At 29.8% G+C, this 27,016-nt stretch overlaps 1 protein-coding gene across 2 annotated transcripts; it reads right to left on the reverse strand.

Annotated features, from left to right (window-relative positions):
* Positions 1-818: 818 nt before the first annotated feature.
* Positions 819-26,069, reverse strand: LOC111710064 (patched domain-containing protein 3). Of its 2 annotated transcripts, none has more exons than XM_023484086.1 (31): positions 25,905-26,069; positions 25,329-25,408; positions 23,394-23,480; positions 22,314-22,406; positions 21,920-21,975; positions 21,754-21,821; positions 20,878-20,955; positions 19,495-19,582; positions 19,270-19,350; positions 18,756-18,843; positions 18,057-18,093; positions 17,744-17,846; positions 17,149-17,206; positions 16,264-16,331; positions 15,844-15,953; positions 14,954-15,037; positions 14,422-14,583; positions 13,863-13,953; positions 13,637-13,752; positions 12,870-13,115; positions 11,890-11,952; positions 10,907-11,010; positions 9,525-9,575; positions 9,075-9,146; positions 7,040-7,151; positions 4,743-4,802; positions 4,650-4,677; positions 3,971-4,052; positions 3,273-3,388; positions 1,423-1,894; positions 819-1,043 (listed from the first exon to the last, which is right to left on the reverse strand). In XM_023484086.1, the coding sequence occupies exons 1-31, from the start codon at positions 25,974-25,976 to the stop codon at positions 863-865; spliced, it is 3,207 nt and encodes a 1,068-aa protein (XP_023339854.1). In that variant the 5' UTR covers positions 25,977-26,069; the 3' UTR covers positions 819-862. The 2 variants fall into 2 exon arrangements, with proteins under 2 accessions (XP_023339854.1, XP_023339853.1); XM_023484085.1 differs by having other exon boundaries at positions 3,971-4,045; positions 4,643-4,677.
* Positions 26,070-27,016: the final 947 nt, after the last annotated feature.

Here is a 27,016-nt window from a genome sequence, read left to right on the forward strand (position 1 = left end):
TCTATGTTTTTTATTGATTATTTAAATTCACAAGTCAATAACGTTTTTTTAAAGGTTGGTTTGTTAAATTTCCTAAATTTACAGAAAATTCTGTTTGTTGATTGAAAAAATTCTGTTCAACTGTCTAATATATCAAGTGTTGAGTGTAAACAAAAAACACTTTTAAACCTGACCTTCCCTGAATTGTCTGAAACAAATATACAATATATGTCCCTGACAGCTCCATTGTTGTATTACAATGTGGAAGCAGAGTAATAAACAAGGATTATTATTGTTTTCATCTTTATTTATAACTTAGACACAATGCCGAAAATATACACACTCCAGGCTAACCAGAGTTAGAGGCATTCGGTTTCTTCTATTTGAAATCATTTTTGGTTTATATTTTAACAATCTTTAAACTTACGGATTTGTTTGATTAATACTTTTTATTTAAAACGTTTATGCCGGCAAAAAAGTATTTAAGAAAGAAGATTAAAAAATTATGTTTAATAAGAGAAATTGGGATCGAAAGTCATAGCTTTCTGGAATATTGACAGAACCATTAAATCCACGTGTACAGGGTTACCCACAACGGATGAGACTGTAAAGACGACCTGAAAATCCTTAAATATTAATGATTATATCAAGGTTAAATATAGTCGCTGTATGGTTTATTTATTGATTTGACAAAGAATGGAACAAAATAACGACAACGACAGTATACATTCCGTACAGTCATCTCTGAAGTCCCATTCTTTGTGGGTAACCCTGTATAACAAAAGCAATAAATGAAAACTAATAAATTATCAAAAAATTTAAAATCATTTTTACATAACTAACAATAGAAAAATTTATTCTAAGAATCAAGAATCATAAATTCTTAAAGAACAGATTCTTTAGCTGTATGTAAACTATCTAGTTCTATTTTATCCTGGAGTAACGGATCCAAAACTTTCTGCTCCTCAAAACCTTTCTTCTTTTCTTCAAAGTGAGCTCGAAGTTCATGCTCCCCCTGCTTTCTGTGCTGTTTCAAAACAATGTTTGTGTCTGATTTGATGGATCTGAAAATAAAAGTAAATAAATTGTTAAAATGGCTAATTTTAGAAAGTTGGAGTATCTACTATTTAATCTTTGTTAGCAGAGTATTTGAGAAAATAAATGGACGATATTTATCTCTAGATGTTCTCCTTTGGGCACTTGAGACTGTTTTATAATATGCCATGGCATGGTGTATTTGTTCTAAACCACATTTTTCATATTCTTCAGCATTAATTAAAACTGATTGTCTTAACCCTAGATCTATATTTCCCTATGCGGTAGACCTTAGATTTGTCAAACTATGAATTATGTTAGATCAATTAATTTGAGTTGTAAATATCAAAGATTTACACCACCAGGCTGCATAAATTTGAGTTTGTGACAAATACTCAATTTCTTTACCTGAGGTATTTATCGTCGACGCGTGTTCTTGTCAACCAGCTTTTGTTTTCCATATCGAATGATTCTGCTTTAAGGTTTTCTTTATTCTCTTTCTGCGCTGCTTTCTTTTCCTTTTTCTCCCTTTTTACGTCAGGGTCCTCAGGGCCGATTAATGTTAGAACAACGGGCAAAGTAACTAGTCCATGAAACAGCCCAAATGTGCAAATCATGAAGAATATTTTGAAGAATGATATGAAAATGTGTGAGCGTGATGTGACAAGAAGTGAGAGGGCTAGTAGGGAAGAGAACCCTCCATTGAGAACAGCCGGGGCAATATTCTCCATAACAAAGACGACCCGCTCATGCCGCGTTCCTTTACCAATAAGAAATCCGTGAACAATGTGCGCACAGAAGTCTACGCAGAGCCCAACACTGATAATTAGAATATTCATAGAAGTGATGTCTATGGTTAGTCCCCACCAGTGCATAAATCCTAAAATTATATAAATTACAGTTTAACATGGAGTTTCTAACTTTAAACTAAAGTAAAGGATTTAAACTTCTGGATAAGAGAACTCATTATAATAAATTGGACTTGCTACTTTAAATCTTAAAAAGAAAAAATTAACTTTATCACTCATAAATCAATGGAAAATTGTAAAAACATAACTTTTTTTGGTATTTACTTAAACTTTTTAGTATGGAAACAGTTTTAATTAAACAACTGAATTGTCCGAAATCAACCTTGATTCAATTAAAAATAACTTTCTGTAATAGTTTTGATTTAAATTTGCAATGATAGACATCTAGGCATTAGCTTTTACGTATTAATAAGTATTGTCTAGGAATACACAGGGGACGAATAAAACTTTGGAAATGGAAGACGATATCAATTAATGGTGAAATTTTTATGCTGTTTAAAAAATTTATTTTTTAACGTTCTAAAAATATTTTTTCATTTTTCTTCTATTTTGTTTGTTTTCTCAATGAACAATCACTTTGTAAATATGTTCGTTCAATAAAATTGTTCGTTCATAAAAAAGCGATAGTTTTTCGTCAAAATTTTATAAAAAAAAATTTTGTTCAGTAATATTATGATCGTTGTTCGCGTGTTTTGTTTTTATTCGTTTTTTCATTTTTCTAAACAATCCAAGTTGTTGTCCCTTGTTCGTTATATGTTCTAAATTACATCATCGTTCACAATTATGTATTTCGTTCACAAAATATCTAGTTCGTTCACAAAAACTATGTCCATCTCTATATATATGTAATCTGAAGACAAAATATGTTTAAATTTGCCAAATAAACTGTAAATAAATTTTCAGATGTAAAATCAAATTTTTCTTCATCTTTAAAAAACACAAAACTGTATTGCTATAAATTGTTTTACTATACCTGACTAATGATGGTCCGATTTTAAAATTTTAAAGTTATTTGACTTTTAAAATGCTTAACAAGAATCTGATATTAATAGTCAATTTCAAAACTGCATGCATAATAAGTTTGCTTTGTTTCATTACGCAAAAACATTACTCTGACCAAAGAAATTAAACAAAATTATTTTTGTGATTAAAATAATAACATCTTAATGTTTAATTAGAAAATCAGATTTTGCTAAAATTCTATAAAATTCTCTGTTGCTTTCAAGGGTACTTCTAAACCTAAAAAAACCCCGACTGTGTGAAAACGGACCTCATGAAGATATGCCATACCTAGATATCTACGCATGTAAGGAGAATGCACCTGAAACATCTACGCATGTAAGGAGGACGCACCTGAAACATCTACGCATGTAAGAAGGACACACCTGAAACATCTACGCATGTAAGGAGGACGCACCTGAAAAATCTACGCATGTAAGGAGGACGTACCTGAAACATCTACGCATGTAAGAAGGACGCACATCATGACAAACATACTACCCCTCCAGGATCCCAGGGTGCACAAGGTAGCTGTGAATATACAGATCAAAGCTATTCCTATATTCCTAAACATATATATATATATATTCCTATATTCCTATATTCCTAAACAAAAATTTCAATTTAAAAGCTTTGTTTAACCAATAATGCAAATTATACAAAGGAATTAAAAAATTATATTTAAAAGGAATTGAGTCTTTGTCACAAACTCAAGTTTTCTAATCCAAATATCTACGCAATCTAATGATGTAAACCTTTGATTTTTTAAGCTTAGATTATCTGATCTAGCAAAATTTATAGTTTGAATTATATAAGGTTCTGCGACATTAGGTTGCAAAGATATATAGCTAAGAAAATCAGGCCCCCTCTCTATAAAATGAGCCCCCTGGATTAACCATGTCTAACTTTGGTCGGTTTCTTCAATATTAATATAATGTTGTCTATAATTCAAGAATTTTTAAACTTTATGAATTGTTTTTCTAATCATATTTTTAAAATACATCCACCGACAAGAAAAAAAAAGAAAAAATCCTGTTTTCTCTGTCAAATTTGGTTCGAAAGTAAAGCAGAGATAAGGTCAGTTAAATCAGCGTTAGAGCGTCATTCAAAATGTTGTCCACTAAGGTTTAAATAATTTGAAAGCTTACCTAAACAGTTCTATCCCTACGATAGCATCTGTTTTCCAGTTTATGTAAGTTAGTGCCATCGGAAATGAGTAATTACTGAACCGCACAACAATCATTAGAAAACACAGCAATACAGAGATATATTTCTTCTTATAGGGGTTTTACAAAAATATGTAATAATTTCTGATTAAGACTAAAAAATGATATGAAAAATAAAAATAAATGAATTATGAGTTTCAGAAATAATATTGAAAAAGATGATGAAACCATGTCATTAAAGTTTCTAAGTAATTTTTTTTTGCATTTTACATTAACAATTTTACTAGGCAATCATTACAATGAAAAATATTCTATAAAAAGAAATCAAAATAAAAAGGTTTTTTTTTACAAAAAAAAATATTCATTACATGTCCATAAAATGTTGGCCATATCGATTTGAAAAATCGGTTTGGTTAATATCTTTTGTTTGAATAATGTAATAAAAACAAACTTTTAGAAAATTAAATGTTGCTATGTGTGAAACATCTCAGATCCTATAACAGTCTCTGTAATGTCAAAAACCTTTGAGATTTAAAATCAGACTTTGAAATCAGCAATTGTATAAAGAATAAAGCAAGATTTTTTTTCTAAAACAACATGTCTTCCCCGAAACCAGTTCTAACTATGGGGTCTGATATGATAAATGATTATTGCCTGAACCCAGCATCTTGAACAATTTGTTCCACCTCCTGGAAAACTTTAAGTTAATCACAAAACTTTTTTAAAACTTTTCTTTGAAAAGAATAATATTAACCTGCATCGCTGGAATCCATTCACTTGATCTTTCAAATCGAAGATGCCCAAACGGTATAGCCTTAACATTTTAACACTTTATATAAATAAAACATATAAACATTATATTTTAGGATTATATTTTAGGATATACATGGTTTTTCTAAAATACTACTGTTTAAGTCTAGTAAAACGGTAGAACACAAAAAAATTGTTGTTCAAAAATAAAATACAAAAAGTAGGCAAAATATTACAATTGTTAAGGCTAAATACTAACGGAATTAAATATATTTGTAACTTTAACCCTATAAAGGCTGGGGGGTCTGAATCTATGTATGGCCTCGGGGAGGGCGTCTCACGCCCCCCCCCCCCTAGAAAAAGGCCTTAGATTATATGTATAGGGTTGAAATGCATGTTTATAGTCCAATTTTTCAAGGCCAGCTCATTGAAAAAAATGGACCGATTACTTTCATAGTTTGGAAAAAAAAATTTTATAACAAATATCAAGATGTGACGCATGTTTCTACATCCATTTTTCAAGGGCTTTTCAAAAATATAGTTTTTAGATCTGTAGCTTAGTAAAAAAAAATCAAACGCCCCCCCCCCCCCAGTCTATTCAGGGTTAAGTAAATTTAAACATTTTAGTAAGTTACTGAAGTGTATTGTTGTTGAAGTTGTTCTGAAGTACATTTAATTGTAAACATACTTTATTAGTACACCCCAGCTGTAATAAAAGTTATGTTGAAGTAAATCTACAAGTACTGAATTCAAACTTGTTGTACTTAAAGCACATTGAAAGTACTTGAAGAACTTTAGTTGTTCTTCAAGTAAATCTCGTTGTACTTGAAATACATCAAATACATGTAATGTAATTTCTAGTTTGTTTAGGTTTGTTCCCTTGGGTATTCTGTGTTCAACAGAAACTCAACAAATCTAGTTTATATTATTATATTTAATTTAAAATAAAACTAAAAAAGTAATTAGAAAAAGTAATTTAGCTTCGGATAGTTGATCATGAGTTGAAGAAAACATTAATTTAACACACAACGGTTTAAAGCGGTCCAAAATGTGCTGGTCCAGTAAATTCAAATGACCATCTATTCAAAGAATGAAATTTATAACAAGAGTACTATTTTAGCCTTTGTAGAGAAATCCATAATTTCTTGCAAATAATACATAATGTGAACTACATGGAAATGACTTTAATTACATATTATTAATTATGGATTTCTCTACAAAGGCTTAAATAGTACTCTTGTTCATTTTTAAGGGGTGATGATTTATCAAGAAAATATTTACCCCTTAATATCTAAAGGCAGTTCTTGAATTAATTGGTTTTTTAAAATGATCTCTTTATTTACAATAGAAAACAATAGGTCTTTTTGCCTAATTTTCTATTTGCTAGACTTATTTTGCCTAATTTTCTATTTATTAGACCTATTTTGCCTAATTTTCTATTTGCTAGACCTATTTTGCCTAATTTTCTATTTGCTAGATCTATTTTGCCTAATTTTCTATTTGCTAGACCTATTTTGCCTAAATTTCTATTTGCTAGACCTATTTTGCCTAATTTTCTATTTGCTAGACCTATTTTGCCTAATTTTCTATTTATTAGACCTATTTTGCCTAATTTTTTATTTATTAGACCTATTTTGCCTAATTTTTTATTTATTATACTCATTTTGCATAATTTTTTATTTATTATACTCATTTTGCATAATTTTTTATTTATTATTCTCATTTTGCATAAGTTTTTATTTATTATACTCATTTTGCATAAGTTTTTATTTATTATACTCATTTTGCATATTTTTTTATTTATTAGACTCATTTTGCATAATTTTTTATTTATTAGACTCATTTTGCATAATTTTTTTATTTATTAGACTCATTTTGCATACTTTTTTATTTAATAAGTGTCAAGTAAAAAATTTTGCTTTGTAACAACATCAAATACACTTTTCTTCCTGTTGTCTTTCTATTCCATTGAATTCTGATTATCACTGTATGAAGTTATGAACCTCTTGAGTTAAACATATTCCAAGCTAAATATTGCTAAGTAATATTATCAGTATCTATATATATATATAAAGTAGTAATCTGTGTTAGGATGTTTGTATGTTTGGATGTTTGATCATAACTCCTTAACCCCTAGACCAATATGCCTCAATTTTAGAATTATAGAACCACGGTGACTGGGTCAACTTTTAAAGGAAAAATAGCTAAAATTTTAATTTAAGACCATGTAAGGGTTAACGGCAAGAGTAGCTATGGGTACCCTGGCTAACGCAGGATTTCCAAGCTAGTTCTAAGATAAACCTGAAGTAGAAGATCTGGTGCTGGTTTGCCGCACTCTAGCTCCTCTCCGAACTCAAAATAAGGTTGGTAGGCAGCTCCCTTGGGACTATACAGGAACTGTGTGAATTTATCTCTGTTACAATATCATATACTCAGATACACATTCAGACAAGAATTCAATAGAGAAGATTGAAATATGAAGTCTTTCTAGCTGTTACTTTAAAAAAAATTCTTAAACCTAATAAAGCTTTTTTAATGTTGTTAGAAAATGTTTTGTCCAAAGGAGAACTAATGTTAGTCTTTCATATTTTAAATATCTTTAATTTGATATGAGAGTGTTAAAATGATCATACTGTCAATAGGCGTTTAGATATAGAGATCACAAGGTTAGAATTGGAGCAGATATTGGCCGACTGCAGGGTTTAGATATGGAGATCACAAGGTGAGAATTGGAGCAGATATTGGCCGACTGCAGGGGTTAGATATGGAGACCACAAGGTGAGAATTGGAGTAGATATTGGCCGACTGCAGGAATTAGATATAGAGATCACAAGGTTAGAATTGGAGCAGATATTGGCCGACTGCAGGGTTTAGATATGGAGATCACAAGGTGAGAATTGGAGCAGATATTGGCCGACTGCAGGGTTTAGATATAGAGATCACAAGGTTAGAATTGGAGCAGATATTGGCTGACTGCAGGGTTTAGATATAGAGATCACAAGGTGAGAATTGTAGCAGATATTGGTTTATTTTTTTTTTGTTTTACAACTTTGAGACATAATTATAATACATTCTTTTTAATACTACATTTGATGTAAAAACGTTTAAACTTTAAATACTAAAACTCTCCTCTCCCCCTCTCCATCTCACACCCCTCCCCCACCCCTACACCCTCCCCAACATAATCTTCAAACTTTAAAGATTAAAATTCTAAATCAAAAGAGGCAAATTTTAGCACGATTATAAGCTTTCCAAGAAATTTAACTTTTAATGGGAATATTATTCAGATAATTCAGATTATTTGCAAACAGGAACTGTGGATGTGAAAGAGAAATGGGGGGGGGATTATTCTAAATGGGTAACTCTAAGGGAGAGTCATAGAAATTGAAAACAGTCATGCTAGATTTATATGGTTCTCAAAGATACAAATTTTCTATCTATTTCTGCAAATAATGTTAAATGATGAAAAAGGGATAAAATATGTATAGTCGATTTAAACTATTGCCCAACAAATCATTTTATTTAATTATGATTTATCCTTTTCATAATTTAGTTTTTCGCAAACATTTACTTTAAACATGTTTTTTTGTGATGACAATTTACATCTGATGACTGAAGATTTAATTTATAAATTCTGTTAAAAATACATTAAATCCATTAACATAGTTGAGCATTTGATTCATGTTTGAATTACTAAAGTAGTTCTGAGCCTGGCGAGACATGTTTCAATTTCTCATATTTTCTGATGTAAAAAGTTAAATTCAAAAGTTAGTAAAAATGTTGTAAAACATTCCAGAGGCCGAATTCAAAGAATTTGAGCCTCGGCTTAAATTTACCCACAGCTCAAATATGGTTGGTTTCGCATAAAATTGTATAAAATTTGTCAAGATTGGACTCAATGAACATTTTATTTTGACTGTATTTAACTTTATAAACCCATGAAATGGATAAAATCTGTAGTTATCTACTCAAAAGAGTTAATTCCAAATTTTAATTTTAAATTAACTTTGTCATTCATAGAAACGTATCGCAAACAAAAAACAATATTGATTAATTGAAATTTGAAGAATTTTAACAATTTGATTCAGTATTTTAAAACTGATCATGCACAAATGGATATCTAAAACAACCTTATTATCAAATTTTCTTGTAGTTGTAACAACAATTCAAATAATTAAAAATATTTTTACTTATACAGCTGGATGTTCCAAATAATGCATAGCATAAGATAAAAAAAAATCAAGATTTTTTTTGTAAAATAAAATATTTAACTTTTTTCATTCTAAATAGACCATTTAAAGGGGTTTTGATTGATTAATATGACTATGATATTCTCCTGAAAAAGTCTTCATCCTGCATCAGTTCCTCGAAGGACAATGAGGAAAAAGTAAAGGTATTTACATAGTTTCTAACATAGATTAATAAATATAAAGAGTCATCATAAAAATGTATCAATTTTAGTCTAATTTTTGCCCAATTTTTGACACCTTGCACAATGTTTGCCAATTTTAGGCTTTGTTTTAGCAAAGAATACTTATTTTGTAGTCGCCCTCTATTATTGTTGAATTACATACAGTGAGAACCAGAAAACTATGAAATAGGAAGACAACTTTTAGACTCAAGTTATGATTTAAAATATTCCAATGCAGATGAGACCTAGCAGTGACTTTTAAGAATTATATTAAAATTATTTGCTGATTGTAACAACAACTAGTATACATAGAGTCTTCTGGTTCTCACTGTATATAGTTGTCGACAAATCTGTGAAATTATTTTTCTATGTTTCCTAAAATCAGCAGTCCATGTATTAACCCATTCTATGTTCTTGTCTCGACTCCTTAATTAAACAGAAATTAATAATAAAAAATAAAAGCATTAGCAATATATTTATCATTATATAACTTCTTCCTTTCTTTTTATTTATTTATTAACTAATGTCTGTTATAGAATTAAAAAGAATTACTCAGTGATATAATTTCAGTTAGGAAACATTTGATTTAAAATCTAGTCTATAATCGTTAAAAAAAGGTTTCCTGTGTAAGTACCTAAAATTTCCATTTTTGGGAAATAGAATCGAAAAATAGTATCTAGAAATAGTATCTAGTAATGTATATTTCACGAAATTACAGAAAAAAGAAAAATATTGGTACATAAAAGATATGTTTGAAAATGGTCGAAAACGCATCAATTTTCGCGAAGTTATTAAATCATTATCCATTTTCATCTACAGCTTTTGTAAAAATATCTGCGAAACCTACAGAATTCACGTTATATTCTCTAAAATGAATTTTACAGTTTCGAATTCCTATCAGAATGAGAAACATATATTGTGCTGACATTGAACAAAGTTGAAACAAAATACAAAATTGGAAATATCTTTTCTGAATGTTTGATGTGCCGGCATAACTTATACTTTATTTCCTTTTATCAACTTTCTTTAGATTCAGAGAGTTATATATATATATATATATATATATCATATAGTCAAAATAATATAAAAATAGAAAAGTTCACGATTCAATTAACCCTAAACACTATCACCGTGAAAGTTTTTGACTTTTAATAAATAGTTTAAAGGATTGTTTTACATTTTTTTATGCATAGGGTACAGGGCGGTGAGATGTCCAGTCTGTGTAAATAAAATCTAAAATAGCCCAAAGGCTTTCCAAAAAAACGTTTCAAATATTATAGATTTATATCACAATAAGAAAATTGAGGGGGGGACAATTTGATCTCCCCACCCCTAGGCAGCCAGACAGTAAACCAGTAAAAAAAACTTACTAAAGGGCATGTTCAAATATTTGATAAAAATTTCTACAAACACATTATTTGTTTAAAATTTGCAAACAATTGGTGTAATCTTTGATAATTTGATTTAGAAGAATTGAAAGTTAGAGATATCAATGGTATCAACATTAGGTTGCAAAAATTTATTTTACACCAAGTTAGCAGTTCTTTTATCTATATTAAATTTTGTTAAATACCAATAAGATTTCCTCTAAAATTAGGTAAAATATAAATTCATCAGCCTCTTTTTTGGTTAATTATTTTCGTGTTCAAACTTTAAATAAATATATCAAAATCTATCTATAAAACAATGACATTCTAAAAAGACCATAAAACTAAACTCTTTCGGAAAAAAAGTGTATTTGATTTAATTTTTCCTACCTCAATGTTTGTACAAGTTGTTCCACTTTAAAGAATTCTGTTGACATATCAATTTTAGGAATCATTACAAACCCAGGCTCGCCATGACTCGGATAATAAATAGCCTAAATAAGGAAAGTCTACTTATTTAAATAGACAAATCGTGAACAATTTATTTTATTAAAGTATGATACAGAAATGGCATCCTTTAAAGCAACATTTAAAGGCAAGAAGTTTTAGTAGAAAACGGGCACAACGTTTTTTCACAAAATTTCGCTTCATTTATTTTCGCGAAAAAATGTGAAATTTCGCAAAAAAGTTTGTGAAAGCAACCGAAAATGTTCGCATTTTTCGCGAAACATTTCGTTCGCTGAAAACCTTAATTGCCAATCAGCAAATTTAGGACTAAAATAAATATTTTTTTGCTATGGTGCCAAAGGGGTTGTTCTTCTTCAGCAAGAATAATAATCATTTTTTTAAAAAAAAAAGATGAAAGAGATATACTTGTATACATATATATGTATGAATTGTTTTGTATATTTGTATATTGTAATATTGTATAAATATATATGTATTCATACATGTATGAGATATACATGTATGAATTGTTTTTGTTTTCAGTGATCCTAATTCCTACCTTTTCAGAATGACATGCTCAATTCACAAAAGTACCCTTTAAACCTCTATCTGATCAAGGATAAATAGAGGGTTTGCCTCACTCTCATACAATTGCACCAAAAGCTTAGTTGAGAGTGATCTGTTAAAGTGACTTGCAGATTTATGTTGAAGAGATAAAAAAGGAAACTGCACGAAGTTAAAATCCTAACTCTTTTTTAGAATATTAAATAGAATAGAATAGAATAGAAAACCGAGTTTATCTTCCTTGTTAAAACACAGGTAAAGAATAATGGCCTCAAATTTAAACAGCTATTTAAATAGAGGCCATGAGGGTTATTTGAATTTGCGTCTACAGACCCTGTATGTTAAATAATATGAAAGTTTACCTTTATTCCAAACCATTGAGCAATTTCTGATTCTGGAGGAAGCAGCCATTCAGGTTGATATTCCTGGATTCAGGTTGATTCTTTATATTCTCATATTTAGATATTTTAGATATTTTAGATATTCCTGGATTCAGTTTAATTCTTTATATTCTCATATTTAGATATTTTAGATATTTTAGATATTCCTGGATTCAGGTTGATTCTTTATATTCTCATATTTTAGATATTTTAGATAACATTGGTGATGAAGTCCTTAGAATTTCTCAGGAATTTCCGGAGTAATAATCCTAAGAAATTCTCAAGAATTTCTTGTGGAAAAATTCCTGAGAAATTCTCGGAAACCTCTCGGGCCTTTGTCTCTTATTCAGTTCCCCAAAAAATCCGTAACATTTTTGACCAAGTCCTGAGAATTTCTCAAAACTTTCCGGATAAATATTCTTGAGATTTTCTGTGAAAATCACAAGATATTACTCTGGAATTCCTTGAAACTATGTCTCTTTTTCAGTTCCCCAAAAAATCCGTAAAATTGGTGACCAATTCCTTAAAATTTCTTCGGAAAATTCAAGAAATATTCCGAAGACTTGAGACTATGTCTCTTATTTAGTTGCCCGAAAAATCCGTAAAATTATTCACCAAATCCTAAGAATTTCTTAAGACTTATCTTATTCAGTTCCCTAAAAAATCCGTAAAATTGGAGTTTCCGTAAAAATATTTCCCTGAAGTTTTAAGGAATTTCTCAGGAATTGCCAGAAAAATATTCCAAAGAAATTCTCACTTTCGTTACCTAGGTATCATACAATTTTAAAAATAAAATAAAAAAGAGATTCAAACTGATATGTGCACCCTTTTAATTTATATTTTAAATATGATTGATAGTTATAGACGAATTTTTTTAGTTATAGACGAATTTTTTATTTTGAAGGGTTTAAAAATTAAGAAAAATAATGAGAAAAGCTTAAAGTTTGAAAATAAAGAATTTCCTGTGTAAGCGACAAGGCACCCCAAATTCCGAAAACAATAAATGTTATTGTTAACAAAATGATAAATATCTTGAACACAGTGTTTGTAATGAGTAGTCCAAGCATCCTAAACGCTTTGTTCAATATACTCTTCCTGCTGAACTCGAAGGACTGAAAGTTCTTGTGTGTAACACAGCATAAGCATCCATCTCGATGTGCGCGCATTCTCTTCTCATCAAGGCTCATCCAAGCAACAAAATGAGTGACCTAAAAAAATCGTGATAAAAAAGAATTCTAGTCAAAGTTATTATTAAAAAATGAATGGTAGTATGATAAAAAAAATGTAAGTAAATGCAATGATCAAAAACTAAAATCAATGCTGTGATTAAAAAATTTTAATCAATGCTGTGAACAAAAAAAAAGAAATCAATGATATGAACAAACATAAACAAATCAATCCATGTTAAAAGAAAAATTAAAACTAATTGCTGTGAAAAAAAAAATACTTAAATATACCTAGAAGTAGGTAAACTAACCTGTAGTGCATAAATAGCAAAGATGGATACAGCTGAATATACACAGAAACTAGCTAAACTAACCTGTAGTGCATAAATAGCAAAGATGGATACAGCTGAATATACACAGAAACTAGCTAAACTAACCTGTAGTGCATAAATAGCAAAGATGGATACAGCTGAATATACACAGAAACTAGCTAAACTAGCCTGTAGTGCATAAATAGCAAAGATGGATACAGCTGAATATACACAGAAACTAGCTAAACTAACCTGTAGTGCATAAATAGCAAAGATGGATACAGCTGAATATACACAGAAACTAGCTAAACCAGGGAGAACTGTGTTGGACCCAACAAAGAATGCAATTACATCTGTGAACGTTGTTACTAAAACATTTAAACATTTTTAACTGGAAATTTTAGTTCCCAGCTCTAAATGGGTAAGCTTTAGAGTGCCACCAATGGGATAATTTTGATTGTTTAAATCCTAAATTTACCTGAGACAGCTACCCCAGCATGACCCATGGTTTGTCCTATTCTTTTCACAAGACTAAGAGGTACTGAGCTTGCTTCCAGGGTGTTAAACGCCTAAAAATATAAACATCATAAAATAATAAAATTGGTTCTTTTGCCTTGTGTTTAACATGATTACTACAGATCTGTCAATTTGTAATTTGCAATTTATTTGAATTCAACCTGTCAAAAGGAATTTGCACATTTTCTTAATTACATCAAGTTGTTTAAAATTTTGCAACAATTTTTTCCTATTCGAAATGGCATGGTTTTGGGCTTTTTAAAATGTATAGTTTTATCATTTTCCAGACATCTATTTTTTGCAAACATTTTAACTTTGTAACTGGGTTTTGCAAACAAAATTTGTGTTTTGCATTTTTTTGAAGATTCTCAGAGTAGAGCATAAGAGCTTTCCAATGATGTATTATTTGTCATATTTTGTCTTATGTTAAAGGAAAAAAAATAATAAATTTCAGTTCATTTTTTATAACAAAAAGTTTTATATTTCAATATCTGCATAAGAAGAAAATTTTAATGTAATACCTGTGTTATCACAAAGATGTTATCAATTCCTATGCCCAAGAGGAGGAATGGAATAACAGTATGAGCTGCTGAATAAAATAGTCCAAAGAGAGAGCAAACCCCATAGGCGAGTATCATACCCATTGCAACACTCAAGATTCCAACCACAGATAAACCTATTCTCTGAAACAGTAATTTAGTTAAAATTAACTTTTCGTATATTCTCTGCTTTTTTTTTGCTAGAAATCTCAATCTTATAAAAAGCCGGTAACAGAAAATATTTCAAAAAATTATTAATTATTAACGTTTTTTTCTGAACTATAGTTCTTGTTCTTTCAACAATTTTAAAATTAACAGCATCTGTTACTAGAATTTTCAAAAACTTAATTCTTAATCGAACGTTGCCCAACCCTATTTGACCTCTAAACTAATATTTTACCTGTTCAACCCTATTTGACCTCTAAACTAATATTTTACCTGTTCAACCCTATTTGACCTCTAAACTAATATTTTACCTGTTCAATCCTATTTGACCTCTAAACTAATATTTTACCTGTTCCACACAGTTGAATTTACTAAGCATAAGATTAACATAGATGAAGACAAGAACATAGCCAAGAACAAGTTTATCAGCATCCTTTTCATGCAATGGATTAAGACTTTTTTCACCAAAATTATAACAATTCGATTTTTCAAATATCGTAGAATTGTATGCTTTCTGTGGACATTTTTCATAAAATAAAGCCAACAAATGAGTTGGCTATATTTTGTCACAAACACTGATTTTCTAATCACTATATCCTTGCAGCCCAATGTTGTGAACCTTAGATAATTCAAACCGTGAATTCTACGAGATTAAATAATCTTTAAAATATCAAAGGTTTATAAAATCAGGTTTCAAAAATATAGGGCTAATGAAATTCGAGTTTGTGGCAAAGACTTAATTTTTTTTTAAACTTTGAGTAAAGGCTTACCCAGTAGACAGGACAGAAAGATGAAAGTTGCAACATTGGGCACAAAGAGTGCCAAATATATTAATCTCTCCTATCCAAAAATATTGGCAATTTTAAGTCAAAACCACGTAAATTCTTCATATTGCCCTCTAAGAAATTAATATAAGTATCTCCCACCTCCCTGGCTGTGCCTCCAATTCCGTTGATAAGGGGGGGGGGGGTAATGTTCTGTTTTTCAGAGCGGTGTAGCCCGCATTCCCCTGCACCCCGACTGTAGTATAGAATACCACTCTTGCATAAACTTAGAATACATTATTTAAACATTATTCCTTTGTAAAATTGAATATTCAATTCAATTAAACAATTTCGCTTTTGTATTCCTTTAACATTCTTTTAAAACTGAATAGTTTTAAACAATGAAATTTCTTGTGTCTGATTTCATTTCAAAATAATTGTTGAATTCATGGTAAAAGTTTTCTTAATCCTATTCCTTGAATGTCTGTCCTACAAAACTTTCAAAGAACTGTCTCTGAACGTTTACATAACTGGTCATGTGACGTGGCATTCCTTCCCGCGTGGTAAACAGCTTAATCAGTGCTCCTGAATACCCAAACCAAATATCTTATAGAATCAAAGATTTTTTAGAGATTTATTGAAATTGATAGCTTTTTCAACAATTGTAAATTCAATAAGTTAACAATTAACCACCATTAGAAACTAAAAATTGCAAGCAAACAGTAAGCTGTTAACAATAGTGAATATAAAAATGGAAACTGGAAAATATTAGAATTGAAAGTGTTTAACGACAAAGAGTTGAATAATTCACCTAAAAATAATTCTCTCATCCTTTTCGAGGAATCAATCATATGTCTGCAAAAATGAAAAAATCTATTTCATATATTTGGTTTTCCTTCAAAATCATATGAGGCTTGATCTATCTTTTCTCCTCTTGATGCTGTCCCATAGAGTTTTACTGAGCTGCACAAATATTAAAGTTAAAATTAACAAAACTTTCAGGATGTTAATTATATTGTCGGTTGCACAAATTTTCTAATCTTATGTCAAAAGTACCCTTGATCACCTCTATTTTAGTAAAATTACAAACTCTTTCAAGTAACTTTAGGCGTAATATCCAGAGTCTGAATTTAATGAATTGGAGCTGCGTCTCAAATCCGCCAAAAAACGGTTTCAATTGATCGAGCGCCAGCTTACATCTTGAAACATTCAATACATTTTTCAGTGATACCAACCATAGTTAAGCCGCAGCTCTAATTTAGGCTGTGGCTTAAATTCTTGATTTAACCTCTGGATTTCTTAATCTGTTATAGAGTGATGTGACTGATTCACATTAGATCTTTAATCCTTTGACTGATCAAAGATGTCCAACTTATCCTTACTAATCTACAGAAACCCTCGTGGTTTATCAGCTGTTTTATATTTTAACAAAAACAATATTAAAATTAAGTTCAATAAGTTGCAGACAATAAAAAATATTTACATTGAAGTTAAAAATGGCCTTGAACAAATTGAGCATTAGGTATTTTCGGGATAAATATAATTTCATTGAGTCCTCCTTTGCACTAGCCTACACTTCTATTTTACAGATATTTGAACATTGTTAGAGAGATAAACAAACATAGTTCTCTAGCCTTTATAATTATTCTAAGGTTAAAATCTTGCTTTGCAACCTTTGCAAAAAGGGTCACCTTACAGCCCCTTCAAAGAACTATTTCCAATACAAAATATTAATAAATAATAAAAAATTTAATCATTGGCTTCATTCAAAACGTTGAACCTGATATTAACAGTTGTGTAAAATTTGAGTTCCACTGATCCTGCTCCGATAATTTCTCCTAAATTTAAACAATTTAAAAAAATGTTAAAAACAAAGAAAACATAGATATAAATAACAAAAATTACTTGCACTGAAGTCTGTAGTACAATGTTCAATTTATGTAACTAAGTAAACATTGTAGTATATACTGTTTTTTTTTCTTCTTTTGATATTGTTTTTTAATAAGATAAGTAATTATAAATTTTTAAAAAAATTTAATTTGGTCTAGACTAAAACAAGATGAGCAATACAACCACATTTGATTTGACTTTATTATAACATAATTTTGATACTTTCTGCCCTGTTCTACATTTCATAATTTGCTAAATTGAATTTATCCCTTTTATCCAAAATTGTCTTTAAAACTTGTAGCAATCTCACTTTGCAATACTCATTACTCCAAATAAGATGTTTCACTTTGCGTTTCAATGTTATTGCTGAATATGATGATCATTTTCAGGATAAGAACATTATTCATTATGGATTATTAGTAATAGGGTTAAAAAGTATCATTGGTGACGGCACTTTTTAAATGAAGAAGTATTTTTTTATTTACCTTCTTTATTGTATTTAACATCTCCAAGCAGTTCTTTAAAGTTTTTTTCTTTGAGAAATATTTGGCTGATATTCTTATTGTTTATTTTGTCCAGGATATCGGCCTAAACCAAACCAAATATTAAAATATCGTAAAAGAAAGTGATAATGGCTTCAAATTTGGTTAACAAAATAAAAGGGCATTACAAATAATTAAAAGTAAAATTCATTCAAACCAAATTTGTTGTCTATAATAAATATCAGTTAAAAGTTTTTAACCTTGAGTATTTAAATCTTGAATTTATTTTTAATATTTTATTTGTATTTTTTCTTGCCTGTGTGAGGAAAGCTATTTTTAGGTCAGTTGACTCACTAGAACAAAACTTTAAACTAAGGGCTTGGAGATTCTAGAATTGGGCTTTAAAATAACACCATATAGTGTAACATTAAAGGCAAGACTTTTTTCAACATTTTTTTCATATTTTGAAACAAAAGAAAAATTAGAATTTTGAATTTTGTCCAGTTCCAAACTTAAACAACTAAACGAAATTGGAAAATATACTTGAGGTTTTCAGTAAGAATAACAGTCGTAACAATCCCAAACGTGCATAAAACATAATTTTTTTGCCATAGGCTTATCTTTAGTCTGTACATTGCAAAAACAGTAATTTACAGGGAAACTTTTTTGTAATTATTTTCATATTTAATGTTAATTCCTAAACAACCCCCCCCCCTGGATGAACCTCTGGTCCAAACATTAGATAGTTGGACTCCCTCCCCTACATTAGATTCCCCATTAGTAAACCATAAAATGAGAAAATAACAACTTTTATGTTCTAGCAACAAAATTTAGGAATTTATATACTCTAACCACTCCTTCTAAATAAAAAGAACAAATTTATTTTAGGATAAAAAAATGTTAAATATTATATATATTATATATAATTAAAAGCAAGCATTTAATTCGCAAATAAAGGTTTTAAAAGTTAAGGTAAATTATTAATTATAAAATTAATGTTTAAAGTTTATGTTTCCTGTAGTGGCCTTGATCTCCCCATAGCTCAACTATATTCAACTCAAAACAAGCTGTTTCAGTCGCTTTCACAGCAGAGCAGTACGGTTCTGGAAATGATAATGATGATGATAATGATCATAATAATGAAGATGATGATAATGATGATAATGATGATAATGATAATAATGATTAAATTGATGAAATGATTATCGTAATGATAATGATGATAATAATGATGAAATTGATGAAATTATGATAACGATGATAATGATGATAAATTGATAATAATGATGATAATGATGAAAATGATGATATTGATGATAATAATGATAATGATGATAATGATGATGATGATGATAATAATGATAATGATGATGATGATGATAATGATGATAATGATGATAATGATGATAATGATGATGATGATGATAATGATGATAAATTGATAATAATGATGATAATGATGATAATGATGATAATGATGATAATGATGATAATGATGAAAATGATGATAATGATGATAATGATGATACCTGGATAAAATGTATTACTCCAGCTCATAAGAAGATCAACATCAACTTCTTTCTCTGAGAATAGGTTTCCTAATCCTCCATCTGCCAAAATATAATTTAGAAAAATTAAAAATATAAAAAAATTCCAGATTTTATTTTTCCAGTATTTAAATGCAGATTTTTTTGGCGTAAGTAAGAAAATAATAGGAAAAATATGGGTTGATAACAATCAATAGTTTTACTTACTGAATGGATCACCTCCCTCAGATTGTTCAAATATTTCATCAAACTCCTTAAACTCATCACCCCAATCATCATTCTCAAAATTATTCACCTGAAATTAAAATACATTTTTTTGTATACTATGTGAAAAAAGTTCAGATTGGTAAACATAATGTATTTCTTTTAACTTTATCAATTTATTTATTTTTTAATTTTTTTTATGAAACAAATTATTTGATACATGTATTTAATGCAGAATGCAGATAATCATGTTTCCAATCTTCTTGTTTCCTGGCTGTCCTGTAATGCTCGTTCAATTAGCTGCATACCCCCGCCCCCCAGGAGGGTTAATATGCAGTTTTGAGATGCTGATCAGGCAATTTGTAGTATTTTAATATCAGCTCTTGAGTTTCTGTATTTATTTCAGTTGTTGTTGATATCGGCCATCTATGCAGGTTTATTGCTGACATTGTTGTAATGAGAACTTCCCTTTGTCAGCTGCATTACATGTATCAGTGTCTTGCAGTAATTTAGAAAGAAATTAAAAGACCTCCTAGCCTTAACTGCATTCGGCTAGGTTCAAGGTGATTTAGGTGTACCCCCTAGGAAAGGAACACCCAATGAAACCAATGATGATCTCTCTCAGAAAGTTTTGATTAAGATTCCACAGCAAAGCAGTTTCTGAGTTCCACAATATCTGCTCGTGAAGTAGGATAAGGTTGGAATTTAGGAGGTAGGCGGATGAGGATGGGGGTGTAAGGGTAACAGGTATCAGAAATACCATAGTCCTCACTTTTAACGTGTATTCCCACGTGGACAGATTTTTAAAGAAAAAATAACCCGCTAAGCATGCTGTCCCATCGCTTTAAAACACGGGGAGTGTGTCTTTTGCCTATCATTGTCAGAGGTCTGCCATGAGTAATCCAGTTTCCATTGTGAGGAGGGTGAAAAACCAGTTTATGGTATTTGATTTAAAGTCTATTGAAGGCTCTGTTCCCCCTTAAAACCTGTATCAGCATGTACTTCATCCCTAATGTTTTGAGTTTCTGGATTGCTTCTGTATTCATCTTTATTACTTTATCTTGTTCGGGATGAGTCACGCTTTCTACTCAGTTGTGGAGAGAGAAGAGAAGAGAATTGTCCTTGCTATCTAGACTTCTATACAAGTACAACGCACATAGCGCCCTTTCTCTTAACAGGCTTAGAAAGCTCTGCTGACACCCTTCCTCTGGGAGGTTCGGATACACACTGCATAATGTATTTCTAGATATTTCTCAAAGCAGGGTTTTATTATTTTCAAAAGCTCTCTGCTAAAGGACATTGGGAAATTTTAACAGTGCATACTTTTCTCGTTTTGGATAAATAATAATTTTAGTTTCATCTCATTGTTGTTTTTAGTTTTCTTACCGTACTTTTCTTTCCTGAGTCTGAACCACCCAATCCGTTTTCTGGAAACTTTAGAATAGGAACTCTGATGCACATATCCTAAAATATAAATTTGTTTTCACATTTTATTGCTTCTTTCTTATTTTACGCTAGGAATTTTTGATCCCCTGAGGAGTGTTGTTTGTGGAATACGAGCAGCCAATCAGAAGTCAGGTAATTTTGCATTCAACCAATCAGAAGTCAGGTAATTTTGCATTCAACCAATTAGAGGAAACAAAATTGCGGATATCCAAAATCAAGAGATGAAGCAGATTTTGAGTAAAATTCAAAAGAGTCCTCTGTGGAACTCAAGTTATAGGGATTATTCATAGATAAATAAATAAACATAGATAGCTTATGTACGCAAAATCATCAAGAATTGTACAGTCCGCGAACTCATACTTCTAGGGGTCAAAGTGTACTTCAATGATAAGCGGGGTGGTTTGGTGTTTTAATGGATTTCATAATTATTAAACCACTCAGAAGTGAATTTTATTTTGAGAATATCCAATTATGAGCAATATATCATATTGACGATAACATGAGAAGGACTAAACTAACTTAAATTTCTCTCTACAGAACTCATGTACACAACCAGTACTCAATGAAATAAGAACAGCCAGTGTTCACAACCGACCTAGTTAATCTATATAATAGGAATATCTTTAAAACATCTCTGTACATTTATATCTTTCAAGATGAAAAATGTCGTCTTATGCACAATCTATCTTTATCTATGGGATTATTGCATGATATCAAACATTAAGTTATGACCAACTTAGAGAATGTATAAGGAACTAATATTAATATAAGGCAGTTTGTTATGCAAGCATAAATTTGTGAAAAAATATTTTTTACCTGAAATGTCTTTTTGTCAGTCTCTAGGTTTTGAAGATCCTTTCGTTGCTTGTAAATATACTGTATGACTAAATTATAGTTTTGATAAGACATAAACAACAGTTGTTTTTGATTAAATGGAAAAGAAGAAAAAAACGCGTGAAGTAAAAACAAGATTGAAAAATACCTGAGGGTGTGAGAACATTGTCTGCTACATAAACTACACTGTGAACTCGAATTTCTCTATAAAATGCAATGTATTTAGGCCAGACCTTCCAGTTTTCTATCTTCTATGTGCATTTTAATAGACATTTTAATTAAATAATAAAAGTAAGAATAAGAGTACAGTGAGAGCAAGAAACTTTTGTTTTTTAACTGTGTTACAAGTATCTTACGTAGTATCTTATTAAATTATGTGTTAAGTAAAATAGGTCTGTTTTCATACTTTACAATTTCTGTGCCTAAACGACTATTTATTGAGTCTAATAGTTTATTCCAATGTTTTATAGTGCTTACGTCAGATAGTTCAAATCATGAAATATTTAAATACATAAATATATTGTAATATATTGAACACCTACCTAGGGAAGTTATTATCTAGAAAATCAATATTTCTCCTAAATTCTGAATTTGTTGGAATAACAATAGATGCAGCATCTCCTTCCTCATGGAACCTTAACCAATTAAACTGTGCTTAACTATTAAGAATTGTTTGATAAGTCAAAAAGTTTTTTTGTCTTCCAAAAAATCAAAAGAAGAATTAAAGTTTGGCTAAAATTGTTGTAGAGAAGATATTTTAAAACTAGGTTTTGTTTGCAAAGTGCATCGGGATTACTTTTTTATTTCTTAAGGTCTAAATATTTATATTTCCGATATGTTATGTTAAAACATTATTACATTATATTACATGTTATTACATTTAATTTTTACAAGGAATATATCGTAGAATTTACGAGATTATAACATAATTAATATGCAGTAGAAGATTAAAAATATTTTAGAATTGTATAAAATTAGGGTTTCAGGTTTTCACGCTATTTCCATTGAGAGGTTGCATAACATTTATATTGTTTGTAAAATATGTTTTCCACTTTTTTACCAGTACAGTGTACAGTTAATAGTGCATGCAGTATACAATGTACAGTGAACATTTAACAGTGCGTGCAGTATACAATGTACAGTGTACAGTAAACAGTGAAGTATACAATGTACAGTGTACAGTTAGTTGTGCAGTGTACACAGGCCAGTGCATTGTACTATGTACAGTTCACAACTGTTCTAGCAGACAGTCGTTTAGCAGGTAAATATATATACGAGAAGGTTTTACAAAATTAAGTTTTTTTTACCCAAAAAAAGTAAAAAAATTTATGGGTTTCATTTAATTTTCAATAATTTGTGATTTCTGCGGACGGTAAAATTTGTATTCCAAAAAAAAAAAATTAAACAATTTAAAACGTTATTGAAAAATTAAATATTAATGTTTTTGCTTGCATGAAAATATGCATTTAAGTGCAAAGTAGTTATTATCGTTAAAAAAAAATTAAAACATTTTTTGTTAAAACTTCAGCCAAGAAAATATTATGTTTGCTAATAAATTCTATTAAAACTTAAATTTTTTTTCTAATTATCTTTTTACATATTTTTGACTCAATGTTTGTTACCTAAGAAGGCCTAGTCCCCCGAGCAGTGTCGCCAGAAAACAAACAAGAATTGCTTTCCACGGATGGGTTGCAACAAGTTCCCCATACCTTATAATAAAACAGATTAAGTTGAGAATTTTGCCAATTACTTTTTAAAGACAAAAACTAAAATCTAGTGCTTTAAAACTTATAAATTACATGTTTAGGGCTACAAAAAAAGAAAAAGTGAGTTAGAGCGGTAAAACCAAAGCCGAATGGTTTGCGACACTTAAAGCTATGTCGACCCTGTCTTAAAAATTGGTGCTACATTTCATAGCAAGCTTAATCTTTGTGTATGTGTAATGCAGAATGTGGAATGTGGCATGAGTAATGCGGAAAATGAAATGCGAAATGCAAAATGTGGAAGGGAGAATTGGCGCATGTTAAATTTGGAATACGGAATGCAAAAACAATTATTGTTTTTTCTTCAAAACAGTAAAATTATCGAAACATATAAAACTGAGTGTTCATTGTTTAAAGGTTTATTTTTCTTCGCATATATATAAACAGTTAAACCCTAAATGAACCATGCATCGAAAGAATTTATCAAAAGTCATCTTAACAATTTTTCAATGGGTTTTATACTTTTTTTCGTAAAACTCAGTATATGCGAAAATAAATAAGCATGTCATGATTATGCGGAAACAGTTTTAAATAGCTCTATATAATCATTTAATTAAAAACCTAATTATCTGCAACATTCCTTTATCAGAAAGTGGAGAATACGACATTTGATGAATTCTTTTTATTTATGGCTTATTTAGGGTTTAACTGTAGCATGCCAGCATGTGTGCTTTAGATCAAAATTATAATCATTACAAATAAAATTAAATTAAAGTTACGAGGACATAAAATTATTATTTAGTAATAAGAAGTTGTGACTCTTCAACCTTGACTTATGTTTGTTTTTCGGGATTCATTAAACAAAAATAATCTCGAATCATAGAATTTAGCTCAGAATATATATACTGTATTATTGTATACAGTATGTATATTCTGAGGAATTTAGTATCAGTCAAGCTCAATGTCGTCTTTCAACTGGTCGTCTTTGTTTTTTAATATTTTTAAAGGAACTGTAGACGTAATTTCGAGTGCTCCTCTATTTTTTTCTCTGACAATTAATCCTGACAATTCTGCTCTCTTTATCTGCGTGCAAATTTACTTTTAATGAGAAACAACAATTTAAAACAGTAAGTGAATATTGTTAAAAGACGATATATTGTTACTCATACAAAGGTTTAAAGGCTACCGTTGTAAATCCAACATGTAACTCTATGAATCTATAACTTAAATCTATGTCCCACCCTGATCTAACCTACAGGGCGAAAGGCGTTCGGGGTTTTCTATTTGAATTAAATTGTGTTTTGGTATACAGTGAATCCCAGATATATGAATACAAAGCAAGAGTTTTTATAATGTCGTATTCTCAACATATTTAAGATCAAATGCTGCGGAAAAACGAGTTTATCATATTAATTAACTTAAATAAAAAATAAATAGCAGTTTCTAAAAAATAATCAAAAAACTTATGACTCTACAATGAAATTTGGGTCTATTTTCACAAATCGTATTCAACCCTTTGAACCCTTAGCAGATTTCTTTTTGTAGAGACCAATTAGGAAGCATTACAACTGTCATAAATTCTTAATTAAATTTTAAGACGTCAATTCATGCACTCTTACTATGTATTCCTATATGTGATGTGTGATGGGCTATAAAATTCCAAAATCTATAAACTTTCGAAGTTTTTTTATTTAAAACACGCACATGCGGACAAATAAGTACAAAAGAGAAAAGAAAGAAAATGTTTAATGGGTCAAATTGTGATCGAAAGTTACAGCTTGCTGGGATAAGGAGCACACCGTTATATCCGCCTGGGGTCTAATAAGTCTCTTTAAACGTCATGTCAAACCCTACCAAATAAAAAATTTCTCTAAGCTTCCAATAACTCCTGTCTGGCAGGTCCGAACAAATCTTTGAAAAACAGAAACCTCTTCCTTCACATTTTTATCATGTTCTTTTTAATATTTTGTTTTGTGTATGTTGGTTAGTGTTAGATGAGATACAGGCTTATTTACAACAAAAAAGACTTCAGAAAAGACTTATGGAATATCTTTCATTTGCCATTTCGAAATAATAAAAAACAGAAAGCCAAATTACAACTTGGAAGCGTCAAAGTTAAAGAGTTTCAGGTCGTCATTAAAGGCGCATGCATCTCCACCCTAAGATTTCTTTAACATTTTTTTGGGAAGTGACAAATGAAAATGTTAAAAAACGTTTTCTATATCTTTATAAAAGTTTATGAGGATAAAAAACTTTTGAAATAGTTTTTTGTTTCTAATTTTTCATATTTATTAAATGTTGGAAATGGTAGCATCGTAAAAAATCCATAATCTGCAGAATAAAAACAAATTAAGGAATAAAAAGGAATAAAAATAAAAGTTAAGGAATAACTCAGCAAAATTGTATAAAAAGTACTTTTGATAAGAATTCCTGATCTGTTTTATCTCGATGAATAACAAAAGATCTGCTCTTTTTCAGATCAGTTAATACTCCATCATCCATTATATTGGCATTAGTGATCTTAGAGCAAAAAAACAAAAAATAATATTTTCACAACAAATCTTGTAGATTTGGATAACTTTGATTATATAAGATTAGCTGTTGATGAAGAACTGCCTAAGAAATATTCTCATTGCCTTATCTTCAATATATATATATAAATAAATATATATATATATATATATATATATATATTCATTATCTTTATTTTGTTAATTGCACTACTTAATAGTATAAGGTACAAGTTGAATTATATCAGATTTGAGAATCAAGCTAAACAATCGGTTAGAAAATTCAAATCTAAATATTGGTAAAATTTGACAATTTCTGGAAAATAAACAAAATGTTTGTAAATATCGAATTAAATCTTATTTTTAATTAAAACATTAAGAATAAAATTATAAAAGTTCAAATAAAGTACATTTTTTGGAATATAAGATGCATTGTAAGATTAAATGTGAAAATTTTTTTGTCATAAAATTAAAACAATCTCTGTGTTAAACAAACAAGGATATCTTTATCAAATTATTTTCTTCGATCAATATGAAATTCATTTTTAAATTCGGCGTGTCTGAATTTAACAATGTCAGTTATCTGTATTAAATAAGAAATTGATTATTTTTATGAACTTAATTAAAATACACAGCACTAGAAACCATTCAAATAAAATCTTTTGTAGAATTATGTCCTATCAGAGTAATCTCTGATCATATCTATCTATATGATCTATCAGAGTAATCTATGATTCTCTCTGTTTATGGTTTGGTTGCTATAGTATCCTTGTCTATGATGGTATCTCCCCCCCTCCTCATGCTCTCTCTCTTCCCCACCAGCATTCTCTCTACGTTCGGATCCCCCTTTTATTTTTCTCTCTCCCCCTTCTCTTACCTTTCTTTCATCCCCCCCCCTTCCATACTCTCTACCCCCCCCCCATCCCCTTGTATTCTCCTCTCTAGCACTTGCATTTTTGACCCGGTAAAGCAATACAGCAAACATATCTTTAAATACTCAGGAACAACAATCTAATTCTTATTATCTTTGCT

The sequence above is a fragment of the Eurytemora carolleeae genome, unplaced genomic scaffold (assembly GCF_000591075.1).
Source record: "Eurytemora carolleeae unplaced genomic scaffold, Eaff_2.0 scaffold1024, whole genome shotgun sequence".
Taxonomy (NCBI): Eukaryota; Metazoa; Arthropoda; class Copepoda; order Calanoida; family Temoridae; genus Eurytemora; species Eurytemora carolleeae.